Source organism: Phalacrocorax carbo, chromosome 2, assembly GCF_963921805.1.
Source record: "Phalacrocorax carbo chromosome 2, bPhaCar2.1, whole genome shotgun sequence".
Taxonomy (NCBI): Eukaryota; Metazoa; Chordata; class Aves; order Suliformes; family Phalacrocoracidae; genus Phalacrocorax; species Phalacrocorax carbo.
The window spans coordinates 7,925,231-7,946,212 of record NC_087514.1 but is presented as its reverse complement, the minus strand read 5'-3'; the positions used below and the strand labels follow the sequence as shown (position 1 = coordinate 7,946,212).

At 36.7% G+C, this 20,982-nt stretch overlaps 1 protein-coding gene across 3 annotated transcripts in view; it reads left to right on the top strand.

Annotated features, from left to right (window-relative positions):
- KHDRBS3 (KH RNA binding domain containing, signal transduction associated 3) overlaps window positions 1-20,499 on the top strand; it is a 103,023-nt gene extending 82,524 nt beyond the window's left edge. For all 3 annotated transcript variants that reach the window (XM_064442045.1, XM_064442044.1, XM_064442043.1), the window contains 3 exons: window positions 1,220-1,302; window positions 16,514-16,572; window positions 19,890-20,499. In XM_064442045.1, coding sequence (XP_064298115.1) covers window positions 1,220-1,302; window positions 16,514-16,572; window positions 19,890-19,981 — 234 coding nt within the window. In that variant the 3' untranslated portion in view covers window positions 19,982-20,499. The remainder of the gene's footprint in view (window positions 1-1,219; window positions 1,303-16,513; window positions 16,573-19,889) is intronic.
- The last annotated feature ends 483 nt before the right edge of the window (window positions 20,500-20,982 follow it).

Below are 20,982 nucleotides of genomic sequence, written 5' to 3'. Positions count from 1 at the left end.
AAGCTGTCAGATTCCAATCATTGCAGGTTTTTTCTACTAGACTTGGAAAATCCATCATTTGTCATCCCCACCTAATTGATACTGCTAGTTGGTTTTGTTTTCTGTCATCACTGAGAGGGTCTTAAAGGTTCATTTTCCTGGTAAAGAGCTTGTTCTTTCATGAGACTTTATCATTACGTTGCCAGGGTTTGGCACACAGTTATTCAGAAAAAAGCACATATAAGATGTCACCTGATTTTCATTTCTCTGGGTCCCTGTATCTTCAAAGTGTCTTCTCATTAGGTCATTCTCATCTAGCAGAACTGGTCAAGATATCCCTAAATATCCATTGAGGTCTTTGGCATATTTGGATAGGATTCGGATATTAGGATTTTCTAGGAATCAGTACAAAAGAAGTCCCATTTCTACTTTGCATGCATTTAGCTCAGATTTATTATTGGATGAAACAATAAATTGGTGACAGTTCTTTGGATTTCTACAGTTCATCCTTCTCTGGGAAAACACAGGATCATTGTCACTTGTTTTAAGATTAAACTTCTGTATGGCTTGTAGCTGGAATTAGTGGTTCGTTCAACTTGCTATTTAAATCCAGTGCTATTTTGGGAAGAGTGTTTCTACAACGTATACGTAGATAGTCTGGGTAACATGTGAGGCGTAAGAAGTTCTTATTTTTAGTTTCTTAATGGGTGCTTAACTTCCACAAGTTGAAGAGTATAGAGAGGACATTCAAAGAAGTAAAACTGTCATTCTTACTCGTCTTATCGCTAGGGAATTTCTTTCCTGTCTGTAGTCTACGCAGAATATTGTTCAGAAATAAGTCAACTACCTAAGTCAGTTGCACAGTATTTATTCAGATGTTTTGATTTCTGAGATGCTTCCCAGAGCTTTCCTGAAGATCAGTAACTCATCTTAAATTCAAGTACATGGAGACACGAAGCATTTGTACTGTCTCCGCACAAGCCAGTGTTAACTAAGAAAATCTTTTCAAAGCACATTGCCAGGAGTTCAGCGTGCGTTTAAAGTAATTACAGTCTTAGGTGTGTGTGGCCCCCTAAGTGGAAATAGTCTCTAATATCATTACGATTTTGCTGTTCCATGGTGTACATGTCATATACACATTTTGTAAGAGTATCCTCTTTACTATTTAGAACTAGGTTAATACTTTGTTTCTGAAGTGTGCTTACAGTTAATATGACCTTTCCTTTATATATCATTTCAGGAGTATGATGATGGTTATGGAACTGCTTATGATGAACAAAGCTATGATTCCTATGATAACAGCTATAGCACTCCAGCACAAAGGTAAGACTCCAGATCTGCTGTAACTACATTTGAATATTTTACAGTTGGAAAGTTAGTTTTTCAATTTAATCTTAGAGAGCAAAAATGTTATAAGAGGCTTATTAGAAATAACCCTCAGTGATATTTGTCTCTAGTATCACAAAAGTGTAAAAGTGAAGTTACTGAGTGGTTGAAAAAAAGCAGAATTGAGAACTTGAAACAGAGTTTTTGTGATGACAAATCATAAATCAGAAAAATTTCAAAATTTCATGAAACTGAAGAAAATTTAATTCAGATTCATTTTTTGGGGGGTGGTAGGGAGGAGGAGAGGAGAAAAAAAATTATAAACGGTATTAAATCATCTGAAACACAGAGCTGATTGCATTTTCTTACTTCTTAAACATGGTTGTATTCCAGTATTTTACCTTTATTTGGATGTAAAAAAAGTACACCCTTTAGTTTGTTTTACTCCTCTATGGAGTTGTCTTAGTGACAGATTTGGATCTCTTGCCGTTTGTGTCCCCCACTTCATTCCCAACAGTATTTTTAAGCACTTACGATTAATTTTCTTAAAATTTTGCTTTCTTCAAAGGAGTCGCTATTTGAAAACTCTATGAATTACAAGGAATACCAATGTGTCCAAATGATGGCAGAAATGCTATGAAGTACAAACTGTTTTAATTAGGTGGTAGTTTTAATGTAATGGCAAATATCACATGATGCATTATTTAGCAGCTTGGCCCATCGTCCCAGCTATTAGGGACTTCTAACGTGCACATCTGGGAGGGGACCTTCTGTGCACCTTTTACTGAGTCGTAGTTTATTCTTACTCTTCTGCTCATAGACCAGGCATTCATAGTTTGATCAGCATTAGTTTGTAATGTAATTGAGAATTTCTTGAAACTTTTATGCCAATAAACTTAAAATGGTTGAAATCAAGCTGTTGAGAAAACAGTAGAATAAAGGAAATCAAATGCTCTAGTTCTGCATTACTGCTTTGGTTATTTGGGGTGATTAGAGCTTCAAACCTTGCCCTCTGGAAGAAGAAAACAGTAAGAGAGATATTGGTGGATATTGTGATGTCCGTAAATAGATACTGATTAGACTGGTTTACCTTCTGCTAAATATTTAAGACTCTTTTTACGGTGTAGCCTTACCTGAAGTAGTATGGAACTGTCCGCAGCAGAGTTGAGAACAAAGCTGTTCACACCTGACAACACTACAGCAAAGCAGATGACACAACCAACTTAAATTTTGTTGTATAAATTAATATTTCCCTGTGCCCAACAACTTAAGTCGACGTGAAAAAGCTTAGTGGAATGTTCAAGTGTCATTATTGTTGAGAAATAACAGAATAAAAATACCTTTGTGTCTGATACTTGGCTCCTATAGAGTCTTGTAAGCTACTGAAAATTGATAAAAATAATATGACTTAAGAAACCAGCAGTGTAGGACCTTCAAAATATGAGGCTCTGTAGGATGTTACATTTAGAGAACAGCTGCTGGTAATGGATTTTTTTCCAAAAAGAAAATTACCAAAATAGTCCTCAAGTTTTATGTTGGCAATTCTGTTCTGTTTTACTGCTTCTAGTGTTGGTAAATGGGTTTATTGCGCACAAACATTTGGACTTCATTACAAAGTCATTTGCCTGAGCCAAAACTAAACATTACTTGGATTTTTTTTCCATGTTAAGAATGTTTTCGCTAAGATTTTTTTTCCTTTGAACTAAAACTAGCAAAAAGCAAATCTCCCAAGAAATGAAATTGCACTTGTAAAGGACTGATACATAAGAATATATATAATGTTCTTAGATACAATATGCGCCCATGCTTAGCCCAGTCTGGAAGGAGATACTTAATGATTGCTCTGCTTTGTGTTTTACCTCTAGTTTCACAATACATATACTGGTAGATTTTGCTGAATTCATTATCCTGTGAACGATTGCTTCATTCCCCACCCCTTCTCCCCCCTAATTTTATTAAGTGCTGCATGGTGAAAGAAAACAAGAAATTATTCGCTTGTACATTTCTCACTGTACATCGGCTCTAATTTTCTGGCATGGCAAAGAGGTTTTTAGGATTGTATTGGCAGGCAAAAAGCCAGCCATCTGAGCTACCTAGAACAGCATTCCCATCCTTAATCTGAATACCAAATAGTCGCCCATATTGCAAAATGTCATTTTGTAACCACTAAGAGATACTTATCGTATTTAGGTGCATTACAATATCCTTGCTGTGAAGGAAATTAGGGAACAGTGTATTGTTTTCATAGTTTAGCCTTGTATCATTCTTGATATTTTGCCCTCATAAAACATGGAAAGAAAACACATTTGCACACAGAGGGCAGTCATGTGTTTAAAATGCATCATTTAGTGACTAGCATGTGTAAATAACTTCTCCTCTTTCCCTTTAATAAGTTGAAAGGAGTAATCTTAGTAGAATAGTATTTCTGGTATGCCTAGTGATACTAATTTCTCTAAAAGATTGTGATATGGATGATATTATGTATTAAAGAGGTAACTTGAGAAATAGTAAACTGAAAAATATAGGTTTGCTCATTTAAACTATTTGCAGTAGTTTTTCAGTATATGAACCCTCTTCCTGCACCTCATCGAACTCGGTTGATGTTCTCAAGTGTACTTTGCGTGTACAATGTACATGTGTGATACAGTGGAGACAGACGAAGAGCTCATTTTGGTTGTAAGGTTTTTGCTCATTTTAATGATTCCTGACCATTCAGTACAACACAGCATGACTCTCCTTTATTGTTTTAATTTTGATGTTTCTAGTGTATTTCCCAGAAATGGCCAGATCTGAGACAGACTAAGATGTTCGGATACGAAGAATAGCGTATTTCTGTGTGCCTTAAGGTAGCTGAGACTTTGCGTGCCTCTGCAAACAGTTCTTCCTTTCTATAACCTAGCAGCTTGCTGCCACCCAGTCGTGTGCGTTTAAAAGTTTAATGGCTTTTTATTTGACATTATGAGGAACTGTATCCTTCCTAGTGCTTGGCAATCTGAAGCTTTAGTTAAAACCTGTCACAGCACTAATGGGGAGAGAAACATCAGAGCCTCCTTCAAGTTCTCATCTATTTTAATGCCCTGTAATCCTATAAAAATAGTTTTCCTTTAAAATATCTTCTTATCCACAGTTGTTTGTTCATGCAACAAAACCCCAAATAGTGCTCCAGGGTGTCTTTTAACAGAATTATTTTTTTATGGTGAAAAAGACTTAAGAAATATCCCTTGGAGTTGTACTGAGCTTGACTAGGTATCTTAACTGATTTTTAGAAGAGGTGTGACTAAATTATCCGTATAGTTTTTTGCAGAGGATTATTAGATGATATTTTTACCTATAAACTGGGATGGTTAATCAGCTGGACTGTCCAGTATTGGTATTAAAACCCAAAGCAGTCTAAAATTAATATAACAAAATATTTCTCAATTTCTGTAAATCAAAGGCTAGCAAATACTTAAAAGAAGCCAAGACAGTGTTACCTTAACAGGGCATAATGAACACTGTCAGAAGCTATGATTGTTTATGGTCGATACTCAATGCCTAGCTAAGGAGAGCAGCAAGACTAGGCTGAATGTTATTCTGTCATGCAGGGCAGGCATCATGTTATGCAGTCCTCATAAAATGTCTTCTGTATACGTATGTAGTAATTTAACAAGTACAGTTGTGTGCCAAAAACCCTTTTGGGGTCTTATGGTAGAACATGATGAACCACCATGCTTATGGGGCTGCTGGTCCTGATATTTCCTTGCATCCGATGCCTGCAGATTTGTCAGCTCCCCTCACCAGCAGCGATACATGCTTGCTTACACCACTTAGCTGACCCTTGAAGAACTTCATCCAATCTGTCTAGAACGGTAATCCTTTCCTTGGATTTATTGCAGAAAGTAGTTGGGGGTGTGTTTTAATGGCCTGATGTTAATGCTAGACCAATTTTAATATGAAAACTCAGAGAAGAACATTGTGGAGGTAGCAGGAGCATTTAGCTGGGTCTTCATTTAAATTTGTAGATCAGTTTAAATATTATCAGCATGAAGAAAAAAATCTATTTATTTTAAATCTCTGAAATATGTTTCAAATCGAGCAAAAGTGCTTTTGTCCCCCAGTGGCTCCATACGTGATCTGCACAAGTGTTTGTGAAGACAATAACAGGGCAAAGGGAAATGCATGCTAATAAATCAATTGGCACTGTCAGTTCACTGTTTAAGTTCTCTAGAATACATAAGATTTATCACTGAAGAATTGTAGAATAATGGTGGTGTATGGAAACAAAGTCCACCAGGGAGATGTACTACATCATTCAGATTTAGCGCTGCCATCTGCTTAATAGCATTGAGATGACTACAGAGGTACTTATGATCAACCATTCATAGCAGTGACAGATGCTGCAGAGAGTTAACATGCCAGAGAATGAGGTTTGTTACTAAAATTCAGATTATGTGACAAGGTTGCTGAGAAAGCGGGCTGGGTTTGTTACCTCTCCAACAGCATTAAAGGTTTACTGTATGCTTTTAAGTTCACTATCAGAGAGAATGGCTAACGCAGTTACTGTAGTACAGAAAAATGTGGAGAACCCCATCTGTTTGCTTCATGGCACTCAGAAGTTTCAAATAACTTCTTTAGACTTGTCTGCTAGAATTTAAAACTGGATACTTCTTTTCAGGGCGGGGGGGGGCGGGGAAGACAACAAACCTGCTTTTATCTAGCTTTTGTTTTACCTACAACAGATCAGCAGTCTCAGCTACAAAAGGAATAGTTTGTATAACTGCCTGTGTCTGTTTAGGGGGAAAAATAATAAGGCATTTATGTAGTAAAGTAGTCATTTTATGTTTAATTAGAATTTATAATTTAAAAGCTGGCTTAGGTCTTCAGTCCTGGTGATCTGAGGGGAGACGTTATCGCTCTCTACAACTACCTGAAAGGAGGTTGTAGTGAGGTGGGTGTTGGTCTCTTCTCCCAAGTAACAAGCAATAGGATGACAGGAAACGGCCTCAAGCTGCATCGGGGAGGTTTAGATTGGATATTAGGAAAAATTTCTTCACTGAAAGAGTGGTCAGGCATTGGCACAGGCTGCCCAGAGAGGTGGTGGAGTTGCCGTCCCTAGAGGTATTTAAGACGTGTAGACGTGGCACTTCTGTACATGGTTGAGGAGGCCTGGGGGTGTTGGGCTGATGGTTGGACTTGATCCTAGATTCCTTAATGATCCTATGATTCTATATAATTCTATATAATTGCTACCATGTCAAATGATACCAAAATGTGATACATTCAAATGTAAGTCGCTTGTAAACCTTAGAGGCATCCAGTCGGGCTAATCTGAATTGAAGGAATTGGCAAATTCTCTGTAGTATGCCTGTGCTTGTTCAGTGCCTCTAGTTCACTCTGTTTTTATTCGTTAATGCATTGGGAAGGGAGAAGTACATGCTGCAACTTTATTTTACATTATTTATTTAAAAGCATAGAAAGACAACTGCCCACGTGGTGATTCCTAATTATGTTAAAAATCCAGTGTGTGAAAGCCACGCGGTGAGGCCTTATTCTTTACCATTCATCTCAACAGTGACTGATTCAAGACACAAAATTCCTTTAAGGTAGGGAAGACTATGCAAAAGACCATGTGGTTTAAAAGGATTGTGGGTATTTGTGTTTCATAGCTTGTGGTAGTTACTTAAGAACTAAATGTCTGGATATTAGGTTGAAAAGAGGACTAAAAAAAAACCCACCTTGAAATCCGGCAGCGGCCATTGTTCAACTGATGCCTAAATAATACAACTAAATGGGTTTGCTAAAATCCCTCAAACCTCTAAATATCTGATTTTGTGCCACTCCAGAGGCACCTTAGTTGTGAGAGAAGCTGATTCCTAGTACGTAGTTCTAGTCAAGACCTTCCCCATCTTCAACTAGGAACTCAAATTTTCAGGTATATTCTGAAACTGTGCTTAGAAGTCATACAAAAGATGACGACATTGCTGTTTATTAGGGGAGGATTTTATAAAGAGCTGAGTGTATGGATTTGAAATTGGCTTATGGAGGTGTTGCTATTGGTATTTGAAAGTTAATTGCTAACATTTTGTTTGTGTTGCTCAGTGTTTTAAATTTACATTGTTAAGTTTGTCAGCAATCATGCATTTCCAGGGTGTATAAATATGCATTATATGCAAAACAGTGTCTGTTACCGTAGCTTTTCAAATTGTAATTCTCTGGATTTCAATGCTAGTAGCTGTTTGTATTTCATGACGACTCGTAAATCAAATCAATCCACAGCAGTTTGATTTCTGGGGATAGTGCAAATAGCTTGTATTTTGCAATTGTTCTTGCTTACGAACACCTGGTATGTCCGAGCATATTGGAGGTTATAATTCTGCACAAATGAAGTCTCAAAAGCATTAGCATAAACAAGCTAATGTATCTTTTAACTGAAAATCCTGCCATGTGGTTTCCTGCTTAATTTTTACGCTCATATTATTGGAAGAGATTGTTTTCTGCAGTTTTTCAGATCTAGTTCTTCAGGTTTAGGGGTTTTTTCATTACCTGTTAAAATGTGACAAGGTAAAATACCCAGGAGTGCATCAATAGCACAGATAGTTTTATTTGCGAGTCTAGCATACATCCTTGATTATTTTTTTTTTAATTGGTTTACAGAAATCTGTCTGAAATCATGAATAAGACTAAGGCAATTCAAGTGTAATGATGGAAAAAGCTTATCTTTAAAGGAAAAATTAATCTTAACACAAGTATATCACATGCTGCACTCATAAAATTGGAAAAGGTTTTTACAATCCTCATCATGTTGACATTAGTAGATTACTTCCCTATTTAAGAAATATTAGCATTACTTTTAATTTTTTACTAATTATACTTAGTAAAATGTTTTTTAGATACAAAAAATAATTTTCATTTTCTTCATGGCTTTGCGATTTAACTTATCTATGACTATGCCTCAATATTCAGAACACAAGTAAAAATGCATTTAAAAATAAATTTAGAGACCTGTTGGAGAAAACTTAGAGGTGTTATAGTAGTGCAAAATGTAGTAACATGAAATTTTAAATATCTGGGGAATCCAAAAGAGGAATTATTTAATAAAATAAGTTTATTCATTTTGCATGATTGGTTTAATTTCGCTTAGGTGACTGTACAGCATCTTAAACGGGGTGCTTGAATGACCATAATATATTTATACAAGGATGAGTATTTGGTAGGATTTAGGATTTTTTCCTTGACTGATTACAGAGGTGAAAATGTGAGAAATGGATAGGTCAAATAAGATCTTTTAAGAAGTCCTTAATAGAAAGAAGAACCCATGAATGTTGAATATTTTTAAAATATTAAATGCTATATTGTAGTTATTAATGGTAACTTGCAGAATTAGTCATGGTTTAAAAATATCTTGGTTATATGAGGGCTTCAATTTAATTACAGTTTGATTTTGTTTTGGTTTGTTGTTTTTTTTTTTAAAAAAAGGTACTTTAAGCTTGGGTGATGGAGGTAATAAAGGAAGGAGAGTATCCAGTTGCTAGGCCTCAGCAGGATGCTACAGCAGTGCTGCTAGGTATATTGTCTTTGGAGACAGAACTTGGATAATCAGGCTTCCAAATCTTACCAATTTAAGTTATTATTCATTTAGAAATAACTTTTCAAATGTCTTAGATAATAAACTTTCTACCAGTTTCATTAAGAGGCACCACGATGAGCGAGAAGAGACCACGTAGTCTCTCTGTGAATAAAGGACATCATAAATTCACACTTGCAGCAGACAGTGAAGAATATTTATATAAGGAAGATTTCATTTCCCCAGTATGGGTTGGAGAAGGAACTTCACTGGCAACTCACACTTTCTTGGAAGCCACTGTCTATTGGTTGAATGAGAGAGGCATGAGGTACCAGGCTTCATCAGTACAGAACAGATTTTTGTCACAGAACACATTTTTGTAGATGAAGTTTTGACACTGTTTTGCTAGTTGACAGTCAACATACTATGTCTGCTTACTAGCAGTAATTAAAAATTGCAGTTTTTTCTCTTAGACTATCCTGTAGTATTTGGTTTGCTTTCAAGAAAAACCTTGCTGCTTTCCATTGGTGAAGAAATATCTGTTTAGCTGGGCAACTTTAGAAAGGGGAGATGGTTGCAAGAAAACTTAAATTGGTCTTATTTGTTTCTCCTGCTTGTATTTTATTTTAGAGGAAATACTGGGAGTGTAAATTGTACTTTTAAGCACAATTTTTGTATCATTCAGTTGACAGATGATGAAAAATACCTTTTAGTAACCATCAGAATTTGAGGTTTATTGTGGTGTAATTGTCAGGTGCAGTGTGCTTGGAACATGCATGCTGGTAAAAGCAGTAGAGCCCACATAAGCCCAGCAAACAAGTCTCAGCAGTTAAGTGGACTGAATTTTCTTTAACACAAGAGGAAGAAGTCTGCCTTGTACTTGGAGAGGCAAGGCTTGAACCCTGCCTGTGTAAGGGGCGTTAGAGAAGCACTGGAAAGATCTCAAACATGAATATATTGCTTTTAAGATCTGTCAGATTCTTATAATTATGCATCTCTGAAAACAACTAAATATAATCTCTTTAACCAAATACATTCATTGATGGTATTATTATTATTTTTATTATTTTTGAATTCTAAACATATAGAACTGCGATGGAATGATACTTTTTCTCTCAAATGCTCTTCAATTTCAACTGATGAGTAAGGGTAGCAAATTTATAGGAAACTGATGTAAGTTGTGCTATTCCTTCAATAAATTAGGAAGACAAGACAGTATGATGTATATCTTACTGAGCAGTATTACTAATGACAGAATGGTGACACACCGTCTGTACAGTTTTTGTGGATGATGATGGATTAGAGGCCATAGTCTTGTACTCCAATCTGTGACAAATAACAAAGTCTTGGGTCTCTAACATCTTATGCAGCACTTAAGAGGGATAACCAAGAATTGGATAGAATAATACCCACAGCTCCTTGCAGTATTATAATGGATAGTGTAAAGATTCTGATACCTGTCAGATCTTCATAATTCTCTGCTGCTTCCACTGTCCTGAGTAGTCTTGACTGTTCAGAGGGAAAAAGACGCATCTTTTTCCAATGTTAATGTTCACGTTGGTTCACATGTCTGTTCTCCATTTAGCAGCTGGAACACATTTGTTACACACCTGGATAGTTTAAGGCTTCCAGTTTAGTTTCCTCTGGCACCAGTCTAGTTCGCTAATCCCAATCCGTTTTGCAAACCACACAAACGTGATGTGAGGATGGGATGGTTCTAATTCACAGGCCAAACCAAAATACTGATATTTATGCAGCCTGAATTTTTAGCTTTTCTGCTGGTGCATTCTTGTTTGATGTAGCAAATTTTTGACATTTCATTTAGCATTTCTCATGTTTAAGAATTGATTGTTGCTGTATTCTATTTGTAGTTTCAAGGTAAAGCTGTCAGTCCCTGCTGCTGCTGTTCCTGAAAGGAAGCCTTATGTGTACTGTGTGCTTCAGTCACCTCTGCTACGTGCCATTTACCTTTCCTGTTTTGAGAGATGGGACATGAGTGGAGTGGGGGGAAAACGTCTGTTTCCACAGACAGCAGTAACTGGACGTTTCAGATGGTAAAACTGTTAGCTTTAGGGACCTGTGTAGAGTTCTGCCAGAAATATATAGACAGGCACAGTTCTGTGCCTGGTAGGTAGCACCAGAATGCAGATGCCTCTGAGGGCATTTCATTGTTCTGCAGAAGTGAAATTTATTACAATTTCTGCCATCCAAAAGTAATTTTTAAATAGTGATAGCTAAGGGAATCCTTGAGGGGGCACTCTGGTCATCTTTTAGGATTATAGGAAATAGATTTGCTATTTGTATTATCCATATGAGAGTACAATAGGATATAATTTAAGGAAGATTGCATCATTTTTTCTGTATTTTATAAAGCTTTCACTTACAGGTCTCAGTTGCTTTCTGAGATCATTATCTGCTTTATAGACATAAACTAAGATGCAGGGGTGAGAGTATGTACCAAAGAAACTTCTGCTAAGAAGTGGCAGAACTGGGCGTTAAATAAAAATCCATCTGCAAGATGCAAGAAAAGATGTGGATCTCCTCTTGATATCCTGGTTTTATGCTACACTGCTGTAAGCTGGGTTGCAGAATGTGGTGTTCTAGTGATCCACAGAAGCATTAAGGACAGATACTCCTCTCAATGTTCCAGCTGATTATGGAGATACAAGAAGCTTCACTACAGTGATTGTTGTCTTGACGATAACATTTGGGAGACACTTCTTCCTGTTTACTGTTGACAGATGCTTTTTGATATAAGAAGCAGCTGAGTGTGAAGATTTGGTAGGAATGTGTGGAAAAGTTCTGTTTCAGTGTGATCCTGTCAGTCAGGAACCATCATATAAGAAAGACGTCTTGCTAGAGAGACCCTTGTTTGTTCTTTCTAGTTTGCTGTTCCGTATGACCTCTGTGTGGAAGGACAAAGGTGACACACGTGGAGCTACTTTTAGCAGAAAAGGAACCCTTTGTGTTTCAGAGGTTTTTCTGGTCACTTTCTGAAACTGCCCTGGCTTCTGTCTGAAGGGATCAGTCCCAAAGTTACTTGTGATACCAATGTGCAAAGGAAAAAGTAGAAATTTTTTTTTTCCATTTTTCCCTAGTAAGCATTATGAGAAGCCAAACTGGTTGCAAAAACTGTGTTTCATCACTGAAGAGGAAGAAAGTTTCAGTTCACTCAGTGCTTAAAACCCGGTAGCCAGCCTTGTCAGTGCTTAAGTGTGGGCTTTTCCAGTAAACAAGAAGCTTCTAATCAGAGGCCTTCTACTCTCCCCATAGCAATCAGGCTCCCTGCCATACTGCTTTTGTTTCAAACATAGAAATGGCATAATGCTGATTCTGAAATATACCTGTATCAAATCTAAGAAGCTGTGGCAATCACATTCATTAATCACAATATATTTTGACTACCTTCATGCATTTTTTTGGAAATACAACCACTGTGTGGTTGACATGCCTGTTCTAGGCAGTGTCCCAGAAGTAGCATAATGACCCATTCTGATATCCTCGTGGGTGTTAGACTGCAGCTCTACCATTCTGTTGATACCTGTCCCAAGAGGATATTCTAACAACTCTAGACAGAATAAGCTAGTAGTTAATATAGTATAAAAGGTAAGAATTCCTTAAGACTTAATCATTATGTCAAGAGCAGTTACTGCTATATGGTTTTTTTATAAAGATTTGTTCTTCTATTAAGGTTCATCAAGATATTTTCAGAAACAATCAGCTTAGCAGAAAAGCCTGAGAAATTCAGGTCATATTTCACAAGACCTTTGAAGACTCACATTGAATACCTCCAAATTAAAGCATTTTAAGACACTACTCGCAGCATTGTGGTTCTAGAAAAATGGAAGGAAGCTTACTAGTCCTCTTTTTTTACTAGATAAAAAAAGCTCCTCTAAGGCTTTACTTCATCAGTGATGCAGTGCTAAAATCTGAGGCTGCTCTTCTCTGTCTCAGGCTGTTTCATGAACAGAGGAAACAGGCATTTCCCCCTGGCCTTATTTAAACTACTTAAGTCTCACTTCACACTTCCTCTAAGCATTGTAGGATTAATGCCCAGCCCTCAGCAATCAGAAGTGGCATACTTCTTAAGTATAATTGTTGTTTGCTGATCCTTCCATACCATTAGGTGATTCCAAGTTTTTATGCTGAAGTGAAAAATAATTGGGGTGGGGTTTTTGCCATCTGTCTTCTCTCTTGTCAACCTAAAGACATTGTGCGGGAATGGGAATACAAAAGAAGTTAAATATAGGATCATAGAATCATTAAGGTTGGAAAAGACCTCTAGGATCATCAAGTCCAACCATCTACCCAACGCTACCATGTGTCCTAAACCATGCCCTGAAGTGCCACGTCTACACGTTTTTTGAACACCCCCAGGGATGGTGACTCCCCCACCTCTCTGGGCAGCCTGTTCCAATGCCTGACCACTCTGTCAGTGAAGAAATTCTTCCTAATACCCAATCTAAACCTCCCCTGATGCAGCTTGAAGCTGTTTCCTGTCATCCTATCGCTAGTGACCTGGGAGAAGAGACCAACACTCACCTCACGACAACTTCCTTTCAGGTAGTTGTAGAGAGCGATAAGGTCTCCCCTCAGCCTCCTCTTCTCTTTTCTATGAGTAGATATATATATGTGTCATATATAAATAGGAGGAGATGTATATAGGTTTCTATATGGAGAAAAGATCTGATTCACAGCTGATACTCCAGTGTTGATTGCACTACTTCTGTTTACTTGATGGTTAGGAAAATGCTTGAAAACTCGCCTGACTACACCGTGTAATGCCGTTATCCATCTACAAAGTAGACACCACAGAATTTTCAGGTACTGCCCCCATCTGCTGCTAGGGAGAAACTACTTGCAGACAACTGGAGAAGAAAGGAAAAATTAAGAAAATTGAAGAAAATGGCCTCAAGAAGACATTTCACATCTTAAAACATAAGTACTCAAAGCAGATTTAAGGTTTAGTCTTGCAGGGTTAAGAAGGAAGGAATCCATTGTACGTTTTTTTTTAACCTTGTGCTGAAAGGAAGGAGGCACATGAGGTAAAAAGCAAAATTAACCTGTTTTATGTTTCTGTTCTTTCTACAAGAGGAAATGAAAGGAATAGGAAGAGAAGGGTTTCCCTTCCAGAATAAATCCGTTAAAGGGAAATGCAGAGTTTGAGTAGCCTTCAGTCAGAATGCTAAGTTGCCAGAGAACATATATAAAAAAGTACAAAAGTCAAGGATGCTTTTTAAACAAAAATTGACATTGTACCTTCTGTCCAGAGGAAGAATTATTTAATATAGCTACTAAATTCCTCACAACAGAATGGACCTCCACTATCTCAGTTAATGAGTTCAGATATACCATTTACAAAGAAGTTTGATATTGCAGGTTCCTTTTACGAGGTTTCCTGTTAGCAGGTGACTGCCTCGAAGAAAATACAGTTCTGTAAGCTGTAACTTCATATACAGTACTAGATTTTTCTGTAATTCTTTCCCAAAAACCCTTAGGTATCTTGGTTTTGGCTGTGAACTCCATGGGCTATTCAGACTGATACAGGTGAAACAAAAATAATCTTTTTAATGTTTTCTTTTTTACCCAGAACTCTTTACAGCTGCCTGAATGTACCCTTTTCTTTGGGTTAGTCTTTAAGTTGTCGTATCTGAAGTTTTGCATTTGTTTAGCATGCAGTTGAACTGAGAGCGCGTTGTATTCTATTGTTCATAGAGTACAAGTGAAGGTGCTCGGAGTAGAGAGAATTGAATTGCACTAGGCAGCATTCCTTCACATTATAAATTGTACTTTTTGGAAAGGTTATTAATTTTGATGGGTCATGATATACTTTCAGTATAAGTAGAAGATTTTTCCTTTCTGATGTTTATTCATTTTGCAGTTTATATGCTGTAAAATGAGACTCTTTTTTGTTTGTTTCATAGATATTTTAGGTCTATGAAATGAAACCCTCTAAAAGTCATTCTGACAGGATTGACAGATATGGGGATAGGGCTCAGCTGCTATAGGCTTCTAAACTTGATGACAGCCTTAAAATAAATAATCAAGTAGCGTGTGGAAGGGTAGTTGAATGTCAGTTTTTAGTTGGTTGTCAGAATAAAGACTGTGTTATCACTGGCTGCTGCAGGGCAAAATTATGTTATTTCTTATGCTTCAAACTTTGCCCTTGTTATTCTGGGATGCTCATCACATGGACTGGCAAATGATAGGTAACATTTAGGTTGTAAACAGATGCTTTTTTGTGGGTCTTCATAGTGCATTCTGGTTAAGTTTTTGTTCAGTAAGCGTTACACTAGCAATAACAGATACTCATCCACACTTTTTAGTGGGAATTTGCACACCCCAGAACTGTATTACTTCTGGCCTGGATTATTTTGTGGTATTGAAAACTTTTTAGTTAAAAACACACACACACCAAGGAAAAAAAAAAAACAAACACCACTAAAACACAAACAACCCAAACACAGCAAATGATCTTTGTCTTGCATCAGTTTAGAAGTGATTGTGATGTATTATTTGTTTTATATAAATGCTTTACCTGCTAATGCATGTTAAGGCTATAAATTGCCTTTTCTCTCTGGTTTTTATTTTGTTAGTGGTCAATCTAATGTTAGAAACATTTTGTCAATATCAGTAATTACTTGCTAGCGATCATATATTACTGTGATTTCTTTCTCACTCAGGAGGTAATGACTTGGTAACATCAGTTCCTAGAGGGTTTTCCAGATAGCGCCAGCCCTGGGTCTGGCTGTTGTTAGAAAGAAAAGGAATGAAACAATTAAGAGACTTGGTTTTGACGTCCTACAAACATGTCTAATAGACTTGTGCACAATTATAGCACAAGACAATTATGTAAGAGACTATACATAGCTATACTTAAATGAGATATGAAAGCATGATGGAAAAGTAGTATGTACTAAGGCTTGTCCTTCAGTTTCCATTCAGAGGTCTTAATACAAGTAGAAATGCCATTATGAAGTGGAAGACTGGTTCAGGCCATGGTTCTGGTATTAATACATACTTTTGAATCCTAATGACTGTGGATTTCTGCTTTTAACTTTGAAGTTCCTGTTGTTTCTTGTCTGCCTATGAAGATGATAGCATTTGCATATGTGTACATTTGTCTTGTTTTGAAGACACTGGAACCTGTACACGTACAGAAACTGTTTAACTCTCTGATCAGCAAGTTGCTTGTCCTTCATTGCATTTTTATCAGTGAATTTAATGATGCAAAGACAAAATACTGGGCAACAATAGGTAATGAAAATAAGTTTATAAGACAAAGAATTGGGTTCAGTACCTACACCACCTACTCTTCTTTCATTGGAACTGAGGATTTTCAACCTTCCCATCTATAAGTATAATTATAAATATAAAATTCCCACATCTACATTTAATGCTGTGGAGAAGGTGCTCAGTGATGAAAAAAAAATCCTAAATGGAAATAAATAAGGTTTATTTTCTCTACTTCTTAATGAACAAACAAGACCAAAGCTGTCTTTGTGTCACATGAATGCTTACCTCTCTTAACTTAGGGCATGTCTATATCCTTCAAGCTTTCTTCTTTTCAAAGATAGACTGTGTAAGGATAATAATTGCTTCTTAAAACATAACTGCTTTGTTTCTTCTTCTCTTTCTTGTTCCTACTTCCCTCCTCCTGTACAGTGGGGCGGATTATTATGACTATGGCCACGGACTGAGTGAAGAAACGTATGACTCTTACGGTGAGTAGCTTTATGAGCTGAATGACTACAGCAGTAGACTTTTGGAAAAACATAATCAAAAAAGAATTTCCGTAAGGCAAGCTTCAGTTCTACAGTGGATAACAGCTGTTCAGGGATTCCTGCACCGTCACAGAGCTCCTCATGTGGTTATTGAGAAAAATACCGAAGGAGGCTTCTGTGGTCTGTTAGCTGATATAGTCATGTGAAAAAGAAAATCTAAATCACATTGCAGCTAGCATTTTCACATCACATTCAAAGAGATTTAAGAAAAAAGAATGGGGGGTTAGGACCTTTTCCAGGAGCTGTTAGCAGCTGAAAGCAAATCCCTCTAGTGTGGCACAGCTGGCATTGAAACTTGGTACAAGGTAAGAATATGCTGAAGTTCTCAGCTGAATCAGGGCCTAACTGAATGCATTTTAGATGTGTATGATCTTTTTGTATTAGCTCATTTTCACGCATCGGTCTTGTGAAATCAAGCAGGGAGTCATTATGTAAAGTTTATTAAAGTACTTTAGGTAGCTAATAGATGTGAGGGTGGTGGGTTGCTCATATGGAGACAAAACAATGTGTAATGAAGCAAACATGCTAGTGGTAAAGATCACTTTTTTTAAGCTAGAAGCGTGGTAGTGACAGATTTAGTTAAATCTGTTATGGATTAGAAGCATAAAGCATGTTAAAAGGCATCTTTGCTTAAGGGATAAATGCTAAATCTCTGGCTAGAGATCAGAGAAATATAATCTAGATCACTCAAATCTCAAACATTTGAGGATTGTTAGTAACTAGTGTAAAAGAGTTCTGATTCTGGGTAGTGGATGCTTCAGTGATTTTAGTGTTCTACTTAAAATTTTCCGTGGTGTATTTCTTGAACTCCATTTGGAAGTGCTTTCTGCTGAGAACTAAAATGATCTCAACTAAGTTGTTGTGATAAATGCACCTAATACAGAAGTTTGCTCAATGTCATCTGCTTAAACTAATTATTTTGCTTAAGGGGAAAGTCAGTTCATCTAAAGAAGTCACTTGAAATTCCTCTGTCCCCCAGCACTTTCAATTCGTCTTGATAGATATACAGCTTAAATCTTTATTTCAGCATTGAAATAAGCTGTTTGCCATTATAAGCCTGATATTTCTAAGACTATTTTATGAATGCAAATGATGGGGGCAAAAAATGTATGAAACTTCTTAATGTAGATAGAGTTGACTGATTGGGGAAAAATGTGGATTGCAATATTTAAGGTTCAAAATATGGATTTTTTCATTGCTTTTGCATTTAAAATTGGTTTTCTATTTATCAAAGCACAGCCACTCAGAATATTAAGTGATGTATTTACTCAAGTTGAGAGGAAAACTATAAATACCTTGAAGAATGATTATGGGTTACAGCCGCTGAAGTTCTTGCGCATACAAATAGTTATACACTTTATTTCTTAACTAGCTGATCCTCAAGTCCATCCTTAAATGCAGAGTTAGATACTAATAATCATCCTTACAGCATGTAAAGAACATTAGGTGCCTTGGACTAAAATTCATAAGACTGCATAGTGAGCAGGTAGTTGCCTAGTGCTGGCCAGGAGGAAACACAGTTTTCCAGGAGGTACCTGGACTTCTCCTCTTCGGAGAAGCTCAGGTGCCAATCCAGAGGATGTAGGAAGAATATCAGTATTTTTAGGGTTCAGAGCTATGAATGGCACCAAAATGAAAACTGATAAAAAGCAAGCTGACTCTTTACCCTACTCATTTGACCAGTTGCTTGAAAAGAAGCAAGTATTACCCTTAAACTGTAATGAAGACTGCTTTTTCCCTTTGAAACAGTTCCTTGCAGTGGTTCTTAAAAGCTAGGATATTTTTAATTCTTGTTCCTCAGCCAAGTGCCTTTACTGTTAGGCTAGGGTTCTTTTCCTTGCTTAATATAAGCCTTGCTTTCTGTGTGATGAAGCAGCACTTCTTATGTATGTTATTCTGTTATTAGATTCCTGTGGAACTTGCCTGAGGTACAAATTTAATTCTTTTAGCCTTAAACCAAACCTGAACTTGTTCCTTCTACCTCCCAGGCAAATGTTCTGACCACCTAGGTGTGATATATAACCTTGGCTCTGCAGGCCACCACCTACGTTTTTAAGAATAAAGTAGCTAAAATGAGACTTCACTGAAGAGGTTGTGAAATTGGACCCTTGACTTATGGGATTCTTGTCACCTAGTTTCAGATATCTACTGTCTGAGGAAGTTACCTTACCATTTACAGTAGTACAGGGGTTCTTTGACTGTTGACTGGTTGGTTTTTTTTTTCAATTTACTATAAAGACAGATAAAGTGATGCCTACATTCTAGGTTACCATAACTAGTCATTTGGATTCTACCCTTAGTTTCTGGATTGTGTTGGGTTTACTTGGACACCTGTCTGCTTAGGGCAGGGCAGTTCTCCAAAAGTAGATGTGGAAGCACAAATGCTATTTTCAGGTGTGTTTGCCTTTTGTGTGTTTTTGTTTTTCCCCTCGGGCACTACTCTTATTCGTTTCCTTGATTAAAGTGTAGCTAAGTACTGTTTCACTGTACCCTGCATTTGGTCCTATGTCTTCTCTTTTGTTATATATGCATGGCACAGTAGGTCTGAATCTCATTTAAGACAATACTTGCTAATTTTTGTTAATATTTATTACTGCTAAAATGTGGTCAGATTATGAAGCATTAAATATAACACAAGCTTTTCACAAACTTTTGTTGTCAAAATTCAAACAAGCAATCTTCCTTGCCCTTCCAATTTTGTTATAATCTGCCTTCCTATTTCTTGCATTTTTTGGAAGTGTATGTTTACACTGAAGTCAAATATTGCCCCTAGATTATTAGAAGCCACAGGTGTTTGCAGTGATACTTCGAGACTTTTCACTATTGGACTGCATATTTGAATTACGCCTAAATTAGTACTGACGCAAAGAAACTTATTTCTGAGGGTAGCTTATTTGCTTATACATAATTCATATCCTCCATTCATTTCATCCTAGCATAATTATTTGTAGGTCTGCCGCTATAGCTGGCATTTCTGTGTATCTGCAACAAGCAGGTCCAGCCGAATGCCAGAGCCCTAAGTACAGGCCATTAGCCTGTCACATTCCCTGCTGTTATGCACTGAAAAAGCATTGTGGCGTAGCTCACGTAGACGTGTTCTACCCAGATTTTTTGGTTCAAGTGTTAGACCTCACTTTATATACCTTGGTTTCAGTAAATAAAATGTCACTATCTAATTCACAGTTAAATAGGAAAAAAAATTACTACAGCATCCGAGAACATTGGAAGGAGTCTAACTATATTTTCCCTTCTTGTAGGGCAAGAAGAATGGACCAACTCAAGACACAAGGCACCTTCTGCAAGGACAACAAAAGGAGTCTACAGAGACCAGCCATATGCCAGATACTGATTGTACTGTCTGATGTTGTGAAATATCCAATCTCCACCAGTCCTGTATACTGTTCAAAGTAATTTTTTCTATGAACAATCCCTTTTTATTAAATCAAAGCGCTTAAAAATCTGAATGGATGGACTGAACTTAAAATATTTTGTTGAAAGAACAACCTGGACATAAAGATATGTAAAACAAGGAACTTTGTTTTTTCCAAACTGTATTTGAAAAAATAGGTGATCAAAAAAAAATAACCTTTGATTAACTAGTGTTAAACAAAAAATAGGTTTACTAAATATGTTAGTCCATTCTTTTAACGTAAGCGTAACCTTTTATTTTAAAGGTTTTCAAGGATTTAGTTTTTAGTTTTTATTTTCAGCCATTTGCTAGTTTTTCTCTTTGCAAACATGCGTAAAAAGGGAAGCAAATTACAAATGCAAATAATGTGGTATTTTGTAACTCAAGTCTTGAAATGTTCTGTAGTGTTAAGCAAAGTTTTACCCTTGCTTGATACTAAATAAACTTTTGAAAGAAAATCAGTGTGTGTGAGATTAATTTTATGTTTTATCTTATAATAAAACTTCATAAATAGTAGTAAACAGGGAGAAATACGTTTAACAGTGATCAGCATAAAAGGCTCATATTAAACATTGCGCAACTTCTTTAAAAAATGGTATAAACCTAAATGTATATATATATTCACAGTAGATATAAATGCTGTTTAAAGTATCCAAATGGTATGGATCTGCTTGAGTGCCACATTAAATCAAAATCTTTTTGTTAAAAATGGTTTAAAATAGCTAATGAATTTTCTGAAAAAGATGTGACTAGTTTTCATCTTGTTGAGCATTTTTTCACTAGTGCAACTTTGGAATTTTTATGAGAATTTTGGTACGTTAATGACCACCTCGCTCCGTGCTGGAAGCAATAAACACAAAGCTTTTAAAGACTTTCTGACTTGACTAATTGAGGTCGCTTTCGTCAGAGGCAGAGGATGTGTAACCCTTAAAACGGTCTTC